Source organism: Triticum urartu, chromosome 2 (genome assembly GCF_003073215.2).
Source record: "Triticum urartu cultivar G1812 chromosome 2, Tu2.1, whole genome shotgun sequence".
In the NCBI taxonomy this organism is placed as follows: Eukaryota; Viridiplantae; Streptophyta; class Magnoliopsida; order Poales; family Poaceae; genus Triticum; species Triticum urartu.
In genome coordinates this window covers 46,762,413-46,780,814 of record NC_053023.1, presented here as the reverse complement: position 1 = coordinate 46,780,814, position 18,402 = coordinate 46,762,413, and the positions used below count along the sequence as shown (strand labels likewise).

The 18,402-nt window shown below is 48.0% G+C and overlaps 2 protein-coding genes across 2 annotated transcripts; both read right to left on the bottom strand.

Moving 5' to 3' along the window:
• Positions 1-1,351: 1,351 nt before the first annotated feature.
• Positions 1,352-4,129, bottom strand: LOC125535594 (subtilisin-like protease 4). The gene has a single exon (XM_048698661.1). It carries the CDS (start codon positions 4,097-4,099, stop codon positions 1,844-1,846), a length of 2,256 nt encoding a protein of 751 aa, XP_048554618.1. The 5' UTR covers positions 4,100-4,129; the 3' UTR covers positions 1,352-1,843.
• A 7,675-nt stretch (positions 4,130-11,804) lies between these two features.
• Positions 11,805-14,611, bottom strand: LOC125535596 (short-chain dehydrogenase/reductase 2b-like). Its single transcript, XM_048698662.1, has 6 exons — positions 14,358-14,611; positions 13,990-14,028; positions 13,653-13,899; positions 13,486-13,563; positions 12,484-12,669; positions 11,805-12,391 (listed from the first exon to the last, which is right to left on the bottom strand). The coding sequence occupies exons 1-6, from the start codon at positions 14,555-14,557 to the stop codon at positions 12,011-12,013; spliced, it is 1,131 nt and encodes a 376-aa protein (XP_048554619.1). The 5' UTR covers positions 14,558-14,611; the 3' UTR covers positions 11,805-12,010.
• Between the last annotated feature and the right edge of the window lie 3,791 nt (positions 14,612-18,402).

Below are 18,402 nucleotides of genomic sequence, written 5' to 3'. Positions count from 1 at the left end.
TGCTGGTGGTGTGCTCCTCCCCTCCTCCCCTGGTTGCTGCTGCTGCTGCCGTGCACTTTGTGCTCCTCCCCTGACTGCCTGCTGCTTAACCCACTCGTCGACCGTGAGTCTAGACTAGTCACGACTAGTCTAGAGTCGCCCCTCCCAAGCGACCCGTCGACTCATCGAGTCATCGACTCGAAAACATTGGACTCCATAGATAGAGCGTTAGGAATATGTTCTTGGGAAGAAACGCTGAGTGGGAAGACGAACATCAACTGATCAAAACCAACTCTTATTAGTTATTGGGTTCAAGTTCGTTTCTGGGCGGGTGTTGCAGCAGCAGTGCATCTCTTTGGGTTGCAAGTAAGTTTCCCCACTCTGACATAGAGATGGAGCCCATTATAATCCTAACCAAACGAACCCAGTTACACAAATTTCAAGTAGCCTTTTGATTTGCATATTTCCAATACACGGGAATAGGAAAAGGACGGGATATGAAATGCTGGGGCTATTGAAACCTATTGAAATTTAAAACAAAGGAATATGGAACCGAAGTTATTTGGTTGCATCATAGGAGAAATACGTGAATTTTCATTGGGGCCTATTCAATTTGCAGGATTCTCAAAATGCCCGATGGATAAAACACATGAATTGGATGTCATGACATGCCATTTTCTACATAAATAGGAACCACATGAATAAGCAAGTACAAATAGTTTGCTGTGGCATAGAAAAACCACATGACTTTTTGAAGGATTAGGTGCATAAGACATATTTGACATTTAAACAAAGGAAAACTTTCAATAGGTTCGATCATGAAATTTTCCATTTTTTCAATTGAGAGCATAGTGGGCCATATGAAAACTTCCCAAATACAATACATATCAAAGCTTCATGAAAAATAATTATAAAGATTCTATTCCCATAATTTTCTGTGAAATTATTCTGAATCAAAGATCAAGAATTAGTTGTGTGCCATAGTAGCCAAAGATACATTTCCATGAGACAGGAGCCAATGGAAACTCGGTAATAGAATGCAGTGCATGAATTTTTTCTATGTGACACAATCCTGCAATTAAAACAATGTTCAATATCTCACCGCTGAGGAAGGAGATTAAGGTAACAATGTTCAAGTCCTTTTGTTGTAAAACTAAACAAAAAGAATGTCATTTTCTAGTGAAAGACCAAACAAGAATGCATTGTACTACTACGACCTGGAATCCTGGATGTTGGTGCTTGATGGAATGCATTCTAATTTTCTTTGCCATACCAAGTGATGGTGATACTTGGTCTAGCATATATGCGCTTATATCACACATGGAGCAAAAGCACTATAAACATGAATTTTGAGTCTAGCATATATGCGCTTATATCACACATACTTGGTTTATATTGAGTATTCATATGTCTGCAGGAAACCCACAAACTTGCACATTCATACAACTGTACGAAACATGCAGACTTGTAACGAGATTTACACCAACAATTTTCACATTTCTTTTGTTGAGCACTTAGAGGGGCATCTAAATTAAAGCGAAAAGACTTTCAATTGCAGATGGCCTGTGACGGACACAATCGCCTCTCTTTTCACCCATTTTCTCTGTTTCTTATCTGACAAAAGTTTACAGAGACGAATGCAACTCCAGAGTTTCATAAGTTTCCTGTTCTGAACAAAAAGGTCGGTGGAGTTTCAAACAGGCATTAAGCAGCAGGACGCAATATCAAGTACTGATCACTAGTTTGAATGGCATAACCTAAAATTTTGTACCAGTAATTCATAATACAAATTTCCATTAGTACTGTTTATTTATTATTATGTTGACAAAGTAAACATCTACTAATTTCGCGGCACGTACACCATTCATGGTGATGGGTCCGGAGCAGTATCGCCTCTTGGGGAGATAGCAACGATGGGGCTCCGCACGACATGCTTCTCCGATACCCAGCTCAAGCTTCCCTCCACGTGCAGCTCCTCGCCCAAGCCGTGGCTGCTCACAGACACGCTGAAGGTCTTCTTCTCTCCAGTTTTGGAGAATGCCAGCGTCTCCGGGGAGACACGCACTGTCAGTGATCTTGGCGCATCCACCTTCGCCGTGAACGTCGAGTTTGCTGGCCCAACGTTCGTCACAGTCCGCTTCACTGTGAATAGCGTCGATGTCGCTGACACGGTTATCGTCGGGTAGTTAAGCTGCACGGCGTGGACCTTGGGCAGCTTCGCACAGGTCAAGCTTGAGTTGCGCACGATGGTTGCTAGGCCGCTGTCACCGAGGAGCCAGCAGATGTAGCCGGCGTAGTCGGTGACACTGAGGTCATACAACAAGCCAGGATCTGCGGCTCTGGTCGGGTTCACATGGCCGGCGCCTGTGTCATACACGCCGGCCTTCCTATGTTGCTCGTCCAAGATTGAGCCACCAGTGCTATTAACGATGTCCGACGTCGTTAGGATGGCAGACTTGATGGCGGCTGGCGACCAGTCAGGATGGATGCTTTTGATAAGCGCAGCGACACCACTGACGTGTGGCGTTGCCATGGATGTTCCTGATATGATGTTGAAAGTGCCCTTTCCAGAGCCCGTGCTTGGCGGCCACGCGGCGAGGATGTTGAGGCCTGGTGCCAATATATCCGGCTTTAGGATGCCGACGGCGATGACGCTTGGACCACGGGAAGAGAAAAAGGGCACGACGGGGGCCGGACGGACACCAAACAGTGTGTTGTTGTAGATGAGAGAGGCCACGGAGCTGCTCTCTGATGACGCGGCATAAGCTATGAGGACATCGCCGTCGGCCGAGCTCACCTGTACAACACTGGAGTTGTAATCCTGAACCATGGTGGCGTAGCCGCTGATTTCATCGTTGAAAAGCACCACACCAGCCGCACCAGCACCCACTATTCTGTGGATGTTGGACAGTTGAGTCTTCGACCTAGTGCCTTCGCAGACCAAGATCTTACCGGTGATGCCACTGCCACTCTTGTAATTGCAGTACCGTCGTTCCTCGGAGTAGAGGAGAGGGTGTGACTTTGAACTCGGACTCACTTTCTGGGTAAGTGCTTCTCCGTCGATGCTCTTGCCATTGCCGAGATGCAGGCTGGCAGCAAAGCTCCGATCCACGGAGCCGGCGGCGACCGTGAGCAACCACGGCGCCTCGTTGGTGATCGAGCCCGGCCTCGGACCGCTATTGCCGGCGGCGCACACCACGAGGATGCCCTTGGACACAGCACTGAATGCACCGATAGCAATGGGGTCCTCATCGAAGCTGGCACTCGAGTCACCGCCAAGGGAGAGCGAGAGCACGTCCACACCATCCTTGATGGCCTCTTCTAGGCCTGCCAGTACGGTAGATTGCTTACAGCGGCTATTGGCGCATACCTTGTACATGGCGATGTGAGCGCCAGGAGCAATTCCGGCCGCGGTGCCCTCGCCCACGCCCGCACCATGGTATGATGCGCCGGTGACGAAGTTCCCGGCGGCAGTGGACGAGGTGTGCGTTCCGTGCCCCTCTTCGTCGCCAAATTCATCACCCTGAACGAGTGACTTGGCACCGATGAGCTTGTTGTTGCACCGGGCCGCCTTGCACGAGCCCTTCCACCTTGTTGGGGGTGGCGAAACTCCATGATCGTCAAAGGAAGGGTGCGTCGCATAGAGACCGGTGTCGAGTAGTCCAATGATGACTCCCTTCCCGTAGCCAGCCCGGCTCCAGAACCCGGTGCCGTTCTTTAGCCCGAGGAACTCCGGCGTGTGGGTGGTCATGAGCTGCAGCGTTCGGTCCGGGAATGCACGCACGAACCCTGGCTTCTTAGCCATAGCGTCGAGCTCAGCGTCGGTGAGCCTCACGGCGAAGCCGCTGAACACCTCGGTGTAGGAGTGGAGAAGGCGCGGCTCGCTGGACTCATCCACCAACGAGGTCGGCAAGAAAGACTCGTGCCACTGGCGGTGGGCGTCTTCGCCGGCATTCGAGCGCGGTGGCTCTACGAGCACGATGTAAGCACGAGAAGCAACGGATTCTGTGGCATTTTGGTGTACGCTTGTGGCATCTGGATTGATATAGCAGAGTGAGAGCGTAGGAAAGAGGATTGCGAGCAAGAGAAGTGGCACGGAGAGGTTCGTAAACGACGCCATTCCTCAAGCCACGAACAGCTACACGAGGAAGATGATGGCAATGCTGGAATAGGATCAATCACCGGGTAATCTTTATACAGCACGAATGATTAATGCGTTGCCTTAATTTTTGGCATGTATTGATCACCGGGAAATCTTTATACAGCACGAATGATTAATGCGTTGCCTTATTTTTGGCATGTGTTAGATAAATCCAGCGCATCTTGGTAACACATTAATGACTTTAATTTGCGCTAAATCTGGAAGATATGATAAGGCTACTGGGATGGCAGGAACGTGGGTAATGCATCTACCCGGGATAGGGGATGTGGGGAAGGATATTTTCCATTCTCTTGATGATATTGAATAAATATACTCCTACTGAAGTATCTGCGAAATTGGAGGACAATTAATTTTTCAAAGTTAATACCTGCTGGTTCTGTATCCTCAGATATGATCTGCTACCATCTCATAAATGAGTACGTACTACTCCCTCTGTACCGAAATACATGTCGCTGGAGCATCAGTCTGCTACTCCAGCGACATGTATTTTGGTACAGAGAGAGTATATGTCAACAGATCCTTGAACAAAAATATCATAGTAAATGACAATATCTTAGCCATGAAATCAGGTGAGGTTGAACGGGTCATTTTCTATTGCGCTCAAAACGAGTTCTATCAACAGATTTTTAAACGAAAATTAGCAGGAGCTGCACTAAGAAATGGGAGAAAATGGCACTTTTTTTTTGCGGGGTTAAAGGGGCTTTCATTGCTCAGCTTGGAGGAAGATCCTCCATACATAATTCCGGTACATTAGCAAGTCCAGATTTTAACCATATGAAAGTCCTAGCTTCTACTCAGCCAAACTCAGCTAGTCTGCCCAACACAGTTTTGTGTCCTACTAATATGAGCAATTGAACTTTCTCTTTCATCAAGAAGTCTCTTAGCTTCAGAAATCATCATCGCATGTTGCGATTTATCTTCCTTCATTGACCGGATAGCCTGCACAGTAATCAGGCTGTCCATCTCCACGTCCACCGGCAAAGGAGACCATTGCATGGCAAAATTTAGGCCTTCGAGACATGTCGCCAGCTCCGCTTGCAAAGGATCTGCACAGAAGAGAAGGTTTCTGCATGCCGAAAAAATAATCGCCCCACTACTGTCCCTCAAGATCATGCCTGCACCAGAGGCGGGGCAGTACGAACCGTCGACGTTCAGTTTAACACGCCCAGGGGCTGGGGCCTACCACATATTATCCGGCGCTGGCGTGTTCTCCTGGTGCCTTGCCGGCGCCCTCCTCGCCACGGGCGCAAGCACCATCTTGCCCTTCATGTGATCACCGTCCGGGTCTCTTTGGATAGCAACCAAAGATGCTTCATTGCTGAGCAGGAACCGGCATGAAGCCTCCACTGGGGGTGGCCTCTTCTCATGGACGATTTCATTCCGAACATGCCATGCACGCCACAACACCATAAGGACCCTCATGCGGTCATCAACCTGCAGGGGGTACAACACGCCGAGCAGCCACTCGATGCCCGTCGGCCTAACAGAATTGATGTCCGGTAAGCTCCAATGTTTCGCCATGGCTCGCCATAGTTCCACGGCCCGGGGGCACATGCAGAAAACATGGAACGTATACTCTCGTTCCATAGCACATAGCGGACATGTATCAGTAACCTCCAAGATTCTCGCTTTTTTGTTTGCCCAAGTGGCTAGATAGTTGGATGCAAGTTTCCGGGCGAATATGTGCACCTTTGGTGGAGCAGGGCACCTCCATATAAGTGCCCAGACGGCACGTCGCCCGTCCGGTGCCCTGCTCGCAGCGACTGAAGATGGCAGCATGCGCTCATCAAGAGCGAGACGGTACGCACTTCGCACCGAAAAGACGCCCGAGCGCTCAGCCGCCCAAGCAATGAAGTCGTCCGAGCGACGAGATGAAGCTTTAATCTTCATAATCTTCATGACATCCACGGGAAGAAAATGTTGCTGTAGCAAGTTCACCTTCCAGTTCCCATGCTCGTCGAGCAGCTGGCTTACACGCCGTAGCCGGCAGCGACGACCTTGGGGGGAGATAGGCCCTCTCGCTAGCGGGTGGGGGATCCACTGGTCCCGCCATATGCGCACCGAGGCTCCATCACCAATGCGCCAAAATATGCCCTTCTTGAGTAGTTCGAGGCCATGGACGATGGCCTGCCAAGTAGGCGAGGCGTTTCCGCAAGAGACCGTGTCCTCCAAGTGGTCGTCAGGGTAGTAGCGAGCTTTTAGAACCTGCGCGCATAGGCTATCAGGATTAGATAAAAGTCGCCACGCTTGCCGGGCGAGCAGGGCTTGGTTGAAAAGGCGAAAATCCCCGGATCCAAGCCCCCCCCCCTATCTCCTTCGGTTTTATCAAAGTGTCCCATGCGCGCCAATGTGTCTTCCTCTTCCCTTCCCTCGCTCCCCACCAGAAGTTTCTAACCATGCGTGTGAGATCATCACAAACACTTCGCGGTAACCGGAAGACCCCCATAATGTACGTTGGTAGGGATTGGGCCACAGCCTTGATCAGAATCTCTTTTCCACCTTGGGATGCATCTTCTCCCCATGCTAGTATCCTCTTGGTTAATTGCTCTTGTAGACTTTGGAAGCGTCCTTGTGACATGCGACCCGTTGGCGTGGGCAGTCCCAAGTATCTCTCCTCGAAATGCAGGTTCTGCACTTGGAGCTCTAAGGTGACAGCAGTTTGGTCGTCCAGCCGGCACTTGGTACCAAACAAGATGGATCATTTTGAGGGATTGATCACCTGCCCCGTACACCTTGCATACTTGCTCAACGCATCCTTGATCTCCGTGGCCTCCGCTACATTTGCCCGAAAGAACAGCAGTGTGTCGTCCGCGAACAGGAGGTGTGATATACCACGCGCCCTAGGGCACACTCGCACCGGATTAATTAGTCCTTGCTGCACCTTCTGTCTCAAGAGAGCGCCCAAGCCATCTGCAACAAACAGCAAGAGAAATGGTGATAAGGGATCTCCTTGCCGTAGCCCGCGGGACGGTGCGAACGAATCCGAGCTAGCTCCATTAACTCTGATGCTATATGTCACCGAGGTCACGCACGTCATGATCCAGTGCACCCACCGGTGATCAAAGCCTAGCCTTTGCATCATTCGCCGTAGGAAATCCCAGTCCACTCTGTCATAAGCCTTAGAGAGGTCAAGCTTGTTCAAAAGTGGCAATGATCTCATCCAAAAGTGGCCGCAACCGGTTCACAAGGCACTTAGAGATCACTTTGTAAATTACATTACATAAACTGATGGGTCGAAACTCTGTGAGACTAGTTGGGTCATTAACCTTGGGAATCAAGACAATGGACGTGGCATTAACACCATCGGGCATGATCCCCGACTCAAAGGATTGTCGCACAGCTAGGATGATCTCCTCCTTCAAAGTGCCCCAATGCCGCTGGAAAAATCTAGCAGGGAAGCCATCGGGTCCGGGTGCTTTTAGGGGCCCTATTTGGAAGAGGGCATCACTGATTTCCTTGTCCGAGAAAGGGCCACACAATTTAGTATTCATGTCTGCAGTAATCTTAGGCTCAAAAAGCTGGATAACTTCCTCCGGATCAATGTGTGTGTCGGCTGCAAACATGCCTTCAAAGTATTCATGTGCCATTTTCAACATAGTGTTCTGATCCTGCTGCCATACGCCATTGGAGTCTTTCAGACCTTTAATTATGTTTTTCCTAGCTCGCCACACAGCTTTGCGATGGAAAAACTTTGTATTCCAGTCTCCTTCTTTCAACCACGCAATGTGTGAGCGTTGCAGCCATAGCATCTCTTCCCGGTACAGCAACTCATTCATAGCATCCATTTCCTTCCGGATCTCTGCTATGTTTGCATTCATGTTTAAGAGCTCTTCTAATCGTGTCCGTGATTTTTCAAGTTCTCTAGTGACGTTTCCAAACTTTTTATTGCTTCATGAGTGCAGCTTGCCCATTATCTGACCCAATGCTAAATGGACATCCCGCAAATTTTTCTTGCTTCCTGCTTCTCTCCAGGCTCTAGCCACCACTTCATCCAGAGCTGGTTCGCGTTCCCACATGAGCTCGTATCGGCGGCAGCACCCTGGCCTTGGTGCCGTATCAGGTATACAGCACACCAAAACAGGGCAGTGGTCCGAGCACGGGGACACCAAGTGCTTCACCGAAGCATCCGCAAACATATCACACCATGCGTTTGTTGCCACTGCTCGATCCAACCTCACCTGGACATTTGCTCGCCCAGCTCTTCTATTATCGTATGTGAACTGGTAGCCTGCAAAACCCAGATCAATCAGTCCACAAGTTTTCAAAGCATCTCTGAATATAAGAATTTGCCCTGGGGCACGCGGCGTCTCGGACATATGCTCGTAGTCCCACATCGCTTCATTAAAATCACCGACCAGCATCCACGGCAGATTACTCATGCTATGCAGCCGACGGAGGCCATCCCAGACCAAGCCTCTATTTTCCACCCTTGGTTCCCCATACACAAAAGTGATATGCCAAGGTGGTTCTGTTGGAGCCAAACGGACATACACATCAATCCAATTTTTATTAGCCTCCTTGACTTCGACTATTACAGACTCATGCCAAAATAAAGCAAGACCTCCACTTTGACCTTCACTACTGACCCCCTCAAAACCAGTTAGGCCTAACCGAGGGCGAAGACGAAACATTTTATTTTTTGGTTGTCTAGTTTCACATAAAAACACAAACTTCGGGGAATGAGCACCCACAAGTGCTACAAGATCGCGAACTGTCCGAGAGTTCCCCGCCCCCCGGTAGTTCCAACTTAGGCAATTCATTGCTCCTGACGGGGCACCACAGACGGCCCCGTCAGTTTACCGGCGCCCCCCGGGCCGGTTGCCTCCATAACATCCTTACACTCCATGTCCCAGCCAGTCCCCTCCTTTGAAGCTCCTGTAGCAGAGCTCTCCAGATCATGGTCCACTTACCCTCTCTTTGGGGTTCCACCCGTAGGTATGTCCATAAAAGGCACAAGGGCCTTCTCTGCATTTTCCACCTGGGCTTGCTCGTACACCTTGTCACCCTGCCTTTTCCCTAGCACAGAGTCATTTATATCCATGGATTCAGAGGCCGAGCTGATAGAGTAGCCCGGTGCATCGAGGTCATGCAACGCTGGGATCATGTCATCCGGCCCCAGGCCTTCTGTATTTTTAGTCAGCGAACCATTCTTCCTGCTAGCAAGAACTTTCTTTGTTGGAATTGGACCTTTCTTCCTCTGCTGTTTCTGAGTTGTATGCTTGGTCTGACCTTGTGTCTTAGCCTCAAACTTGTTCGTCATCTCCCTCACCTTACTACACTCCGGTTCTTCATGTCCCTTTCGCAGTTCAAGGTTCCCGATATCTGCCGCCAGTACGGTTTCTTCCTCCTGCACACCCTTGGACTCCCCTTCCTCAAAGCCATCCAATGCGTCCACACGTGGTGGAATCTCATGTTGCTGCCGCTGGTGCATCCGGTGCGAGCGGCTAGACGAGCTTCTCGCCGCTGGTGACGCTCCCTCGGCCTCTCCCAGGTTGAAGTTCAGGTCTCGACGGGCTCGAGGCTGTCCTGGAGAAGGGGTGTGTGTGGATCTGAATTCATATTTCTTGAACGGTGAGCATCGGAGCGTTGTATCATAACCTTTTGAGGCAAAACCCCTGATTTTCTTCTCACAAGCATCCTCGTCATGTCCCATAAACCCACAGTGGAAGCAAAAGTGCGGAACACGTTCATATTTGAGCTTGAAAGTAGCCCTTTTAATTACTCCCTTTACCGGATACTCCAGCGTCACTTCCTTCTGTAAGCGTCTGTTGTATGGCACCTCCACTCGAATCCTTAGGAACTCGTTGGTGCCATGTCCAACAGCCGGCACATCCACATCAATGACTTCTCCGAGAGTGCTTCCCAGCACTTGACCACAAAGTCTAGTTTGTTTCTTGTATGGAACATCAAAGACACGAACCCACACAGGAACCGTATCAAGTTTATACTCCAACGGCCTTGCCTCAACATCAAACGGCTTCACCAACAAGGCGTGTCCGCTATAGATCCATGGCCCTCCCCGGGGGACAAATCTGAAGTCACCTTCCGAGGCAAAGGTGATCACAAAGTAGTTCTTCCCATGGGGCTTGAATTCTACCCCTGTCCTTAGGCGCCAAACTTTCTCGAAGTGATCGGATAGGGTTTTGGCTGATGGCCTTTTCTGCGCTCTATACAACCCCATAAGCCTCCATGATGGCGCAATTTCCTCTTCCTCGTCCTCGTCATCGCCAAAATCTACTGACACAAAGGCTATGTCATCCATGTCCACATCCCCTTCCAGATGCGAGTCCACCATCTCCGGCAGGCCTCCCTCTGATCTTGGTGCGTCCCAGTTCCCCGCTGAGTTCTCTTCCTCTTATGCCCTACCCTTATCAGGCACCTCCTTTGCAGCCACAAGCGCACTGCCGCCGGACGGCTTCGGGTGGGTAGGAACCTCACCAGTTCCCCCATGATCACCCCCACCATCAGCGGCAGCTAGCGAGCGTTGCATCGTCAGCGCCTTGTGTTGTAGGTTAGGGTTTTTGGTGGGATGCCGCAGCGAAGGACTCAGGCCTTGCGCTTCGATCTCTCCTATGTTTATCAATTGACTACCAGGGTCTCGGCCTCCGCCGTAGCCTTGGTTAGCGATCTGCGGCGGACGACCCAGACTCGTAGACGGCTTTGACTTCGGGAACGTAGCGGGGACGGACTCCTTGGCGCTCTCCGATCGACTCACGCGCGGGTGTTCCGGCGGCGGGGCAAGATCGCCCATGGTCGCCAGCTCAACCCTAACCCTAGCGCAGCCAGACTATAGAGAAATCAAGACAGCTACTACGGGGAGAAAATGACACTGACAGAGTGGGTGAATGGAAGGTCTGCCCTTGGCGTTCCAGTGGACAAACCTTCTGGTGCTCAGCGAATCAGATTATACTCTACAAACAGGCAGAAACACAAGATAAGGATTGAACCAAGATGAGACGACCTCCTTGGAAAAGGAACCGGCGACGACCATTCCTAGTGCTGGGGGAGAAAGCTGTACCTTTTGCTTTGGGGAAGAAGCTCGAGAGGGTATGTGACACGACACCGGATTCTGCTTCTTAGACCCCATCGCCAATACCACCATTGCCATCACCTTTGCCAGAAGACGATGATCCCTGCACCTGTGGTAGCATGTACAGAAGAGAAACGCTGAGAAAGATAAGTTGTGATTCGATCGGATCTTGCACTGAGGTCACTCAACAGCATCATCGCCTTCATTAACAGCAATAGGCTTTTTTTTTGTTTGACGAAAAGCAACAGCGTCGCAATCCAGTGATTAAGAAGGGAAGAGCAGTTTACAAAGCTCACAATGAGCACAACAACAACTCAAATTCTCCAGGGGGAAGAGAGACGACAACATACAACAAACACAAACACGCTATAAGGAGCTTCAGAGGTCTCGGAGGATCAACCAAATGCAGCAGGATTTTCATATAACCAAGCAAGGCGGGCGCCTTGAGCTTTGGCCCCCTAGTTGCTTGCCACCCGACAACACCCCTCAAAGAGAGGGAGGTGTCTCGTATGGAACAAGGTGATATAATGGGGATCACAACTCGCTAACCCGGCTTGGCTTACGATGAAAACACAGACCTTGATCAGGCACCCATATAAAGTCAGACAACAGCAATAGACTGGTTGTAAGAAATTGAGTAATAACATTTTTGCATTACTAAATCCTTGACAGGAAACATCTAAGCTGAGACCTCTTATTATTGCAGACGCGTTTCACAATGCAGCGAATGATAATCATGTTTGCTGGACCAGCCTAGCTAAGAAACATCTAAACTGAAGGTCTGAAGCGTGGAAAAAAAGCAAACCTAAACAAAGTGGCACCGGTCGTGTAACCATCGATCACCAAGCCTCCCCCAACTTCGTCTGATCGAAGTAGCAGCCAGTGGGCCCGTCGCCAGGCGCCAGCGCCAGCATCACCGCGCCCCTCGCGCCTTCCTCCGGCGGGAGGACCCCCGTGTTCCAGTTGATCTCCGTCTTGACGAACCCAGGGTGCACGCAGTTGATGCGCATCTCTGGGTGCCGCCTCGCCAGGATACGGGTGTAGAGGTTCACCACCATCTTGGACATGCTGTAGGCCGGCAGCATCATCGGCCACCCGGCCGCCTCCAGCCGCCCGTTCTTCATGTCCTCCAGGAACTCGCTCAGCATGGCCTCGATCCGCGCCTCGTCCCAGCTGTCGGCATCGCGCAGGGACTCCCGCAGCTTCTCGTTCGGCATTCTCTGGTGGACACAGTACAGGTGCGGTTAGGCCTGGTGACTAAAGTTGCCATTTACATTTTTGACTACAGTTATTGTTGCAGCAAGCGATAAACCTGCAGCTCTGAACGAAGGGAGGAGGTGTTGATGATCCTTGCTCCTGATGTGGATTTCTTCAGCAGAGGAAGGAGAGCTTCTGTTGCCCATTTCAGTCCATAGTAGTTGGTGTTTAGACATTTTACTGCCTCATCGTATGTTTGTACAATCACCGATTCGATCAGATGGGCTGCTTTGCCCGATAGCTGAACCAGAAAGGCATATCAGAAACGATATTGTAATTAAATGCATAATTCAAAATCTCCCGTGAGCACATTGTACCAAAATCAGGCATGAATATTCTTACTACAGTTCTAGGAGGCATACAGATGCAAATGTGCGCTTTTGTGCAAGATTTGCAAGTTCCGTCCAAAGCAAGTCGACAAGTTACAAGAAATCACTAAAAGACATGCTACTAAGTAGGGAAAGGATGCTATTTTGTAGCGTATCAATCAAATAATTCACTTCAAATTCAATGTGCTTTTTTGAGATAAAAACAGATAAATCAGTTTTGTAACAGTGTCAATGCTTAGTAAGGTAGTAGTATTACTAAACACACTTGTATTGTATGCCACTCAACATTTGTGGAACCCCTCATTATGTCACTAACGAGGTGGTTCCAGCCATATGTCCATGAGACAGTCTGTGGCATACGAGGGAGGAATAGGTCCATTCTAGCGAACATTCAAGCAGTTCGAAGACTGGTTTTGCTAACATGGATCTAAATCAGCATTTCATTTTCCCATGTAAGAAACCACATCAGCGGATTTTGCCACATCAGCCCATCTGTATCCCTTCAATATTTGGGTTGAAGCACAAGTTCAGAAAATCAGTTGAAAGTTGATTTTAAATCAAAGCTGAAAGTCGGAAAGGTGTCAAATAGAAAGTTTTTAGTTCAGTTTGGAAATTCAAAAGCCTACAGGATGATGGTACTGTCTGATTCCCCTTTCTCATGGACGGTATTGAAATCATTCTCAAGTCTACACACCCACATTTTTTTCTCTTCTCTGAGAAATACATACCCACATCTTAGGATCAATGTTGAGAGCTCTCAGGCCTTCCTGGTCTACTGCCACCCCTCCAACACCTGCATTGTTCACCTGCAGTGTCCATCCTATCTTCATTATAGGGACTCACAAAAGTACAAACGGCAAGAAATTCACTACAGAAGAAGAAACAAAGATTTTACCAAAATGTCGAGCTTCCCATATCTGGTCTCGATATGTCGTGCTAATGTGGCACGGCTACCAGCATCCAGTATATCGAGCTGATGGAAGATTATGTTGGAGAGGTTAGATTCACGGCAAAGGGACTCGACCGCAGCTTTTCCTTTCTCCTCATCCCTTGCTGTGAGAATGACTGTCACACCTTGGAGAGCAAGCTGGCAGCACACCTCTATGCCGATCCCTCTGTTTCCACCAGTGACCACAGCAAGCCTGAATCACACAGGGAAAAGTTTAGCGTCCTTGCTCGTCGATCGTCGTCAAGAGGAAAACAATGCGAATTTCGGAGATGACGCTTATCACCTTTCAGGGATTGCCTCATGGTCACTCATTTCCTCGAGCCTATGGAACCATCAAAGCCAGTTTTGTTTCGTCAGTTAGCTCATAGAGAGTAGACGCAACTAGTAATTCAGTAAGTTATGCTGGAAAAGTGGTGATGGTGTGGGTGGGTCTTGATATAAAGATGCAAAAATGTGCGTGCATTTTCTCGAATCATTGAACTACTGGGTACGACCGAATCATCTGAGATGCTAATCTGACGAAGATGGTTGTGTTACATTCAGTGCAGCTTCCTGCGCCGGATCTGCTGCTACACGACTATATCCCGACGGCCGTGTACAGTTTGCTTGCTACCGTTTACTGAGGTAAAAAGAGGGGGGCCTGAGCCTGACCTGTGCAGGGGTGATACTGGCGACGCCGCTGCGGCGGCCACTGAAGGTGCGGGCTTCTTCTCTGTGCGAGTGGCAGCGAAGCTAGTCTGCTGGAACAGCGCGCTTGGTCGGTGGAGCGGCGACGGGAATGAGGTTAAGCTCGGCCGGCGGCTGGGAGACGTGCTAGCGGCGGCGGTGGTGGCGGCGAGGTGATGGCTCATCTGGATGGGTCAACCAGCTGAGCCAGTGGGGAAAGTGAAGGCGCCCACGTTCTCGAAAGGAAACGAAGGGGCCGAGATAACAAGGCCTTCAGGCCCATACAAAACATCGTACTAAACATGCACTAATTTGCGTCAATTAATTTGGATCAGAGAGAATACATTTTTTGTATATATCAGTAACTTTTTTATACATGCATGTTTAATTATTTTTAAATACATAATTAACATTTTTTTCAAATATATTATTTGATGTCTACTTTTTTCATGCTGTACATTTTTTGTATACATCAGGAATATGTTTTATACAAATTATTGTTTTTTAAATACATAGGTAACATTTTCTCAAATTTATGTTTGCTTATCTATTTTTTATAAAATTTATACATTTTTCATATACATAAGAAAAAGAAATTTATACACAATTAAAATTTTAAATAACTGACTAACATTTTTTCAAAGATATATTTTAATGCCTATCATTTTTCATACATGTCACACATTTGCCGTATACATCAAGAACATATACATGTTCAATATTTTTGAAATACATTATTCACATGCGAACTGTGCATAACTCTAATGGTTAGGTTTCTTGTGGTGTAGGCATTGATGGTCGCATTTTTCTGGATTTATTTCAAGTCTTCCGGCGATGCGTATTCAACTATTCATTGAGAAAAGACATTCTCGTCGACTACGAAGATGTCTGTGGCGACTTCGTTAGTCTCAAGATATTGTACCGGCTCAGTATCTCAGAGGTGCTATAAGGATTGAGTGTATATGCGTGTGTGTGTGTGAGCATCTTCGTTTGTACTGTGTTCAAAATAAATAAATACATTAGGGTGTGTGTTTGTGTTCATAGGGTTGAGTGTATATATGTGTGTGTGAGTATCTACGTTTGTACTGTGTTCAAAAATAAATAAATACATTATTAGAAAAATTATATTATCATCATTTTTCAACTACGCTAATAAATTTGGTACGTTGCTCTAACATTTTTTGAAATCATGGGGTTTTATAAAAATAATCAAATTTAAGTTTTGAAATATATCTATTCAAATCTTTTGTATTTTTAAATTTGTCACTATCGGAAAACCTCTATAAGAAACCAACGATGAAAGAAACGATAAAAGCGAGAGGGGCGTGAGCACTAATGTAGCATGTGTTAAAAAAGGGAACGCTGGTCCATAAGGCCACGTGCACGGAGATTTACCGGCTGTCAAAGACAAGGTCAAACCGGCTCCGGTATGGAAGCGGCGACAGCGACACGTCGGCGGCTGACGACGGCAATGGTCGTTTGGTTGTCTTATGTTCGGGTGCTTTGTACTTTTTATGAATCTTTATAATAGATCTGATATTTTCGCAAAAAAAAGACCTAAAAAAAATGTTAAAAGTGTATGAAAAAATTCCTGATGTATAAAAAATGTAGGCATTTGTTGATAAAAAGGAAAGAAAAAAAAGACTGAAATACCTAAGATAACCAATGAAAACCAAAGAAAAAACAAAGAAACTCGAAGGAAAATGGAAAATAAAACCAAAGAAAAACTGCTACAAACATTGTAGAACCGATAAGAAAACCCATAGAGAAAAATACTTGCGCCAGAGCTACAGTATCGGGTCGGTCCAGTAGAACCCTGCCAGAGACGAGCCAGAGCTACGTCTCGCAATGCTCACAAGTTACCTGAAGTCTGAAGTAACCCCCCTAAAAAAAATCTGAAGCCTGAATTTATCTGCATGTTTCTTTAGGAAAAAAATCGTATTCTTGTCATTGTAAAAAAGAATATGTTCTCTTAGTACTAGCAAGCCATTGGCATCCATGCCCAGATTCCCCAGAAGTTAACTGAACATGGACAGAAGGTTCATGATTGCACACGAGCCAAGTACAAGCAACAAATCCGGACCTCCAATGTCCAATGCCATCCCTGTGCAGCGAACTGATCTAACGCGACTTGCAAGGAGACAGTCGATCTACCTAAGATTCGACAAGATCCAGAGTGATCCTGCATGCCTAGCCAGAAGGGAGCATGCACGCACGCTATCTGTTGCTGCCGATTGTAACTTTGCTCGCCGCACTCTGGGAGATCGCATTATCCTACACCACCAGTTCGTTGTTCAGAGAACCTGTACGCCCTGAGGAAGAAGATGGCATGTGCTTGGCACTTGGCAGACTGGCCCGTGGAAGAAGCGTCCATTTTTTTAGGCCGAGATCGTCTCGGTTACAGCAACCGCTACGTGAGCTCGTGCCTACACTGACCTTGGCAGACGCTGAAGGAAAGGTCGTATGTCAACTCAAATTATCTACTGATTGACAGTATTAGGGAACTGAAGCGCAGCTATCGTGGGATTACTTTGGCTTAACTATCCATTGCTGTTGCAGCCGGAGACATGGGCGACGGGCACACATTGGTAGTACGATATGATACACACCCCTGACCTGCAAGTTGCTGGCGCTAGTTGACCTGCCCTCGTTCTTAATCCAACCATCAACGTCCCGGCCATAAACATAGCTGCACACTTGTGCAGTCCTTTTCTCCCTTCTGGAGTCTGATCCTGTGGATCATTCAGTCGATTATTCTGCATATTAATTCCAGCTGTCTCACTCCAACGTCTGAGCAGATGTGGTTGGGCATTGAGGTTGAAGAGGCAGTGATCCACTAGGAAATCAGAAAGGGCGGCCGTCGTTGTTAATTTTTGTGAGTTTTGCCAGTGTGCGTCTGTGGAGGCGGCTGCTGACCTGGACAACCTGCCGACACCTAAAGAAAGATATCCACGCGGCGAAATGGTACGCGCCTACGTGGGCCCTGCGAGAGAGATGTGTGTTCGCGCGATCGATCGATCAATCGAGCTCATCGTGTAGACAGAGCCAGGCTGGTAATGGCAGCGAGGTCGATCTGGATAAGTTAATGTGTGGCCTCCCCAACAGTTGTTGCAGGCCACTTGGGACTGCTACATGTGGGTAGGACCGGCTAATGATCGTCTTAGTTTTGAAATTAACATGTGAAAAAGCAAAGGACGACTGCCTATAGGGTTATGCGTACGGCAATCATCTAATTTTTGCCCTGGCCCCCGGTTCATTTTGCTTTCCCCCTCAGCCCTAACCCTAGTACATCTGAACTACTGGTGTCAAAAATGCTCTTATATTATGGGACGAAGGGAGTAGCATCAAATAGAAGCAATGTATCGCCAACATAGTTGTGGCAACAATTGCAAGATAGCACTTGTAGACATGTCAAGTTAAATGAGGAGAGGGACAGTTGTGTGTGGACGCTTACTTCTTCTGGCCAGTTTTTCAGTCAAGTCAATGTATTTAGTGCAAAAGCCTTACAAGTGAAATGTCCTTCTAGAAAACTTTGGTTCCTGAAAATTGCCTCCAAATATTAAAGTGTGCGTGCGGTTAATGCTTAAAAATGGCATACTGACTAAAGATAATAATCTACTTAAGAGGGGTTGTGTAGGCAGTGAGAAATGTAGATTTTCTGAAGGTAAGGAAGATATAGGCCAACTTTCAGCCATTGTTCGCTTGCTAAATATGCTTGGGGGTGGACAGTTGGGCTTTGGGGGTCAAGCTGAATTTAAAACTCAATTCATGAGCTTTGTTCATGGATTTTCCATTTCCCGGGCGCCGGGCGGGCTGAGGGTTTGGTTATTGTAGGGGTTACTGCTGCCGTCTGGGGTATCATTAAATTTAAAAACCTTCATCCCTCTGAACTAACTAGTGCAATTGTTCAAGCTGCTCACCAGATATATTTTTTCTCTGTTGTCCAGAAGCGAGGGTGCACAGTTGCTTCCGCATATGGCGGCTGGATTTTTTAGCAGGAAGCAGAGCAGTCTGCCCATGGTGTTGTGGA

Excerpts from the sequence above, each read along its gene's own strand:
- LOC125535596 (XM_048698662.1), bottom strand. The coding sequence starts at position 14,557 with ATGAGCCATCACCTCGCCGCCACCACCGCCGCCGCTAGCACGTCTCCC. Across the intron at positions 13,900-13,989 it reads CATGAGGCAATCCCTGAAAG|GCTTGCTGTGGTCACTGGTG; the intron begins GTGATAAGCGTC and ends TGTGTGATTCAG. Across the intron at positions 13,564-13,652 it reads ATGGGAAGCTCGACATTTTG|GTGAACAATGCAGGTGTTGG; the intron begins GTAAAATCTTTG and ends TGGACACTGCAG.
- LOC125535594 (XM_048698661.1), bottom strand. The coding sequence starts at position 4,099 with ATGGCGTCGTTTACGAACCTCTCCGTGCCACTTCTCTTGCTCGCAATC.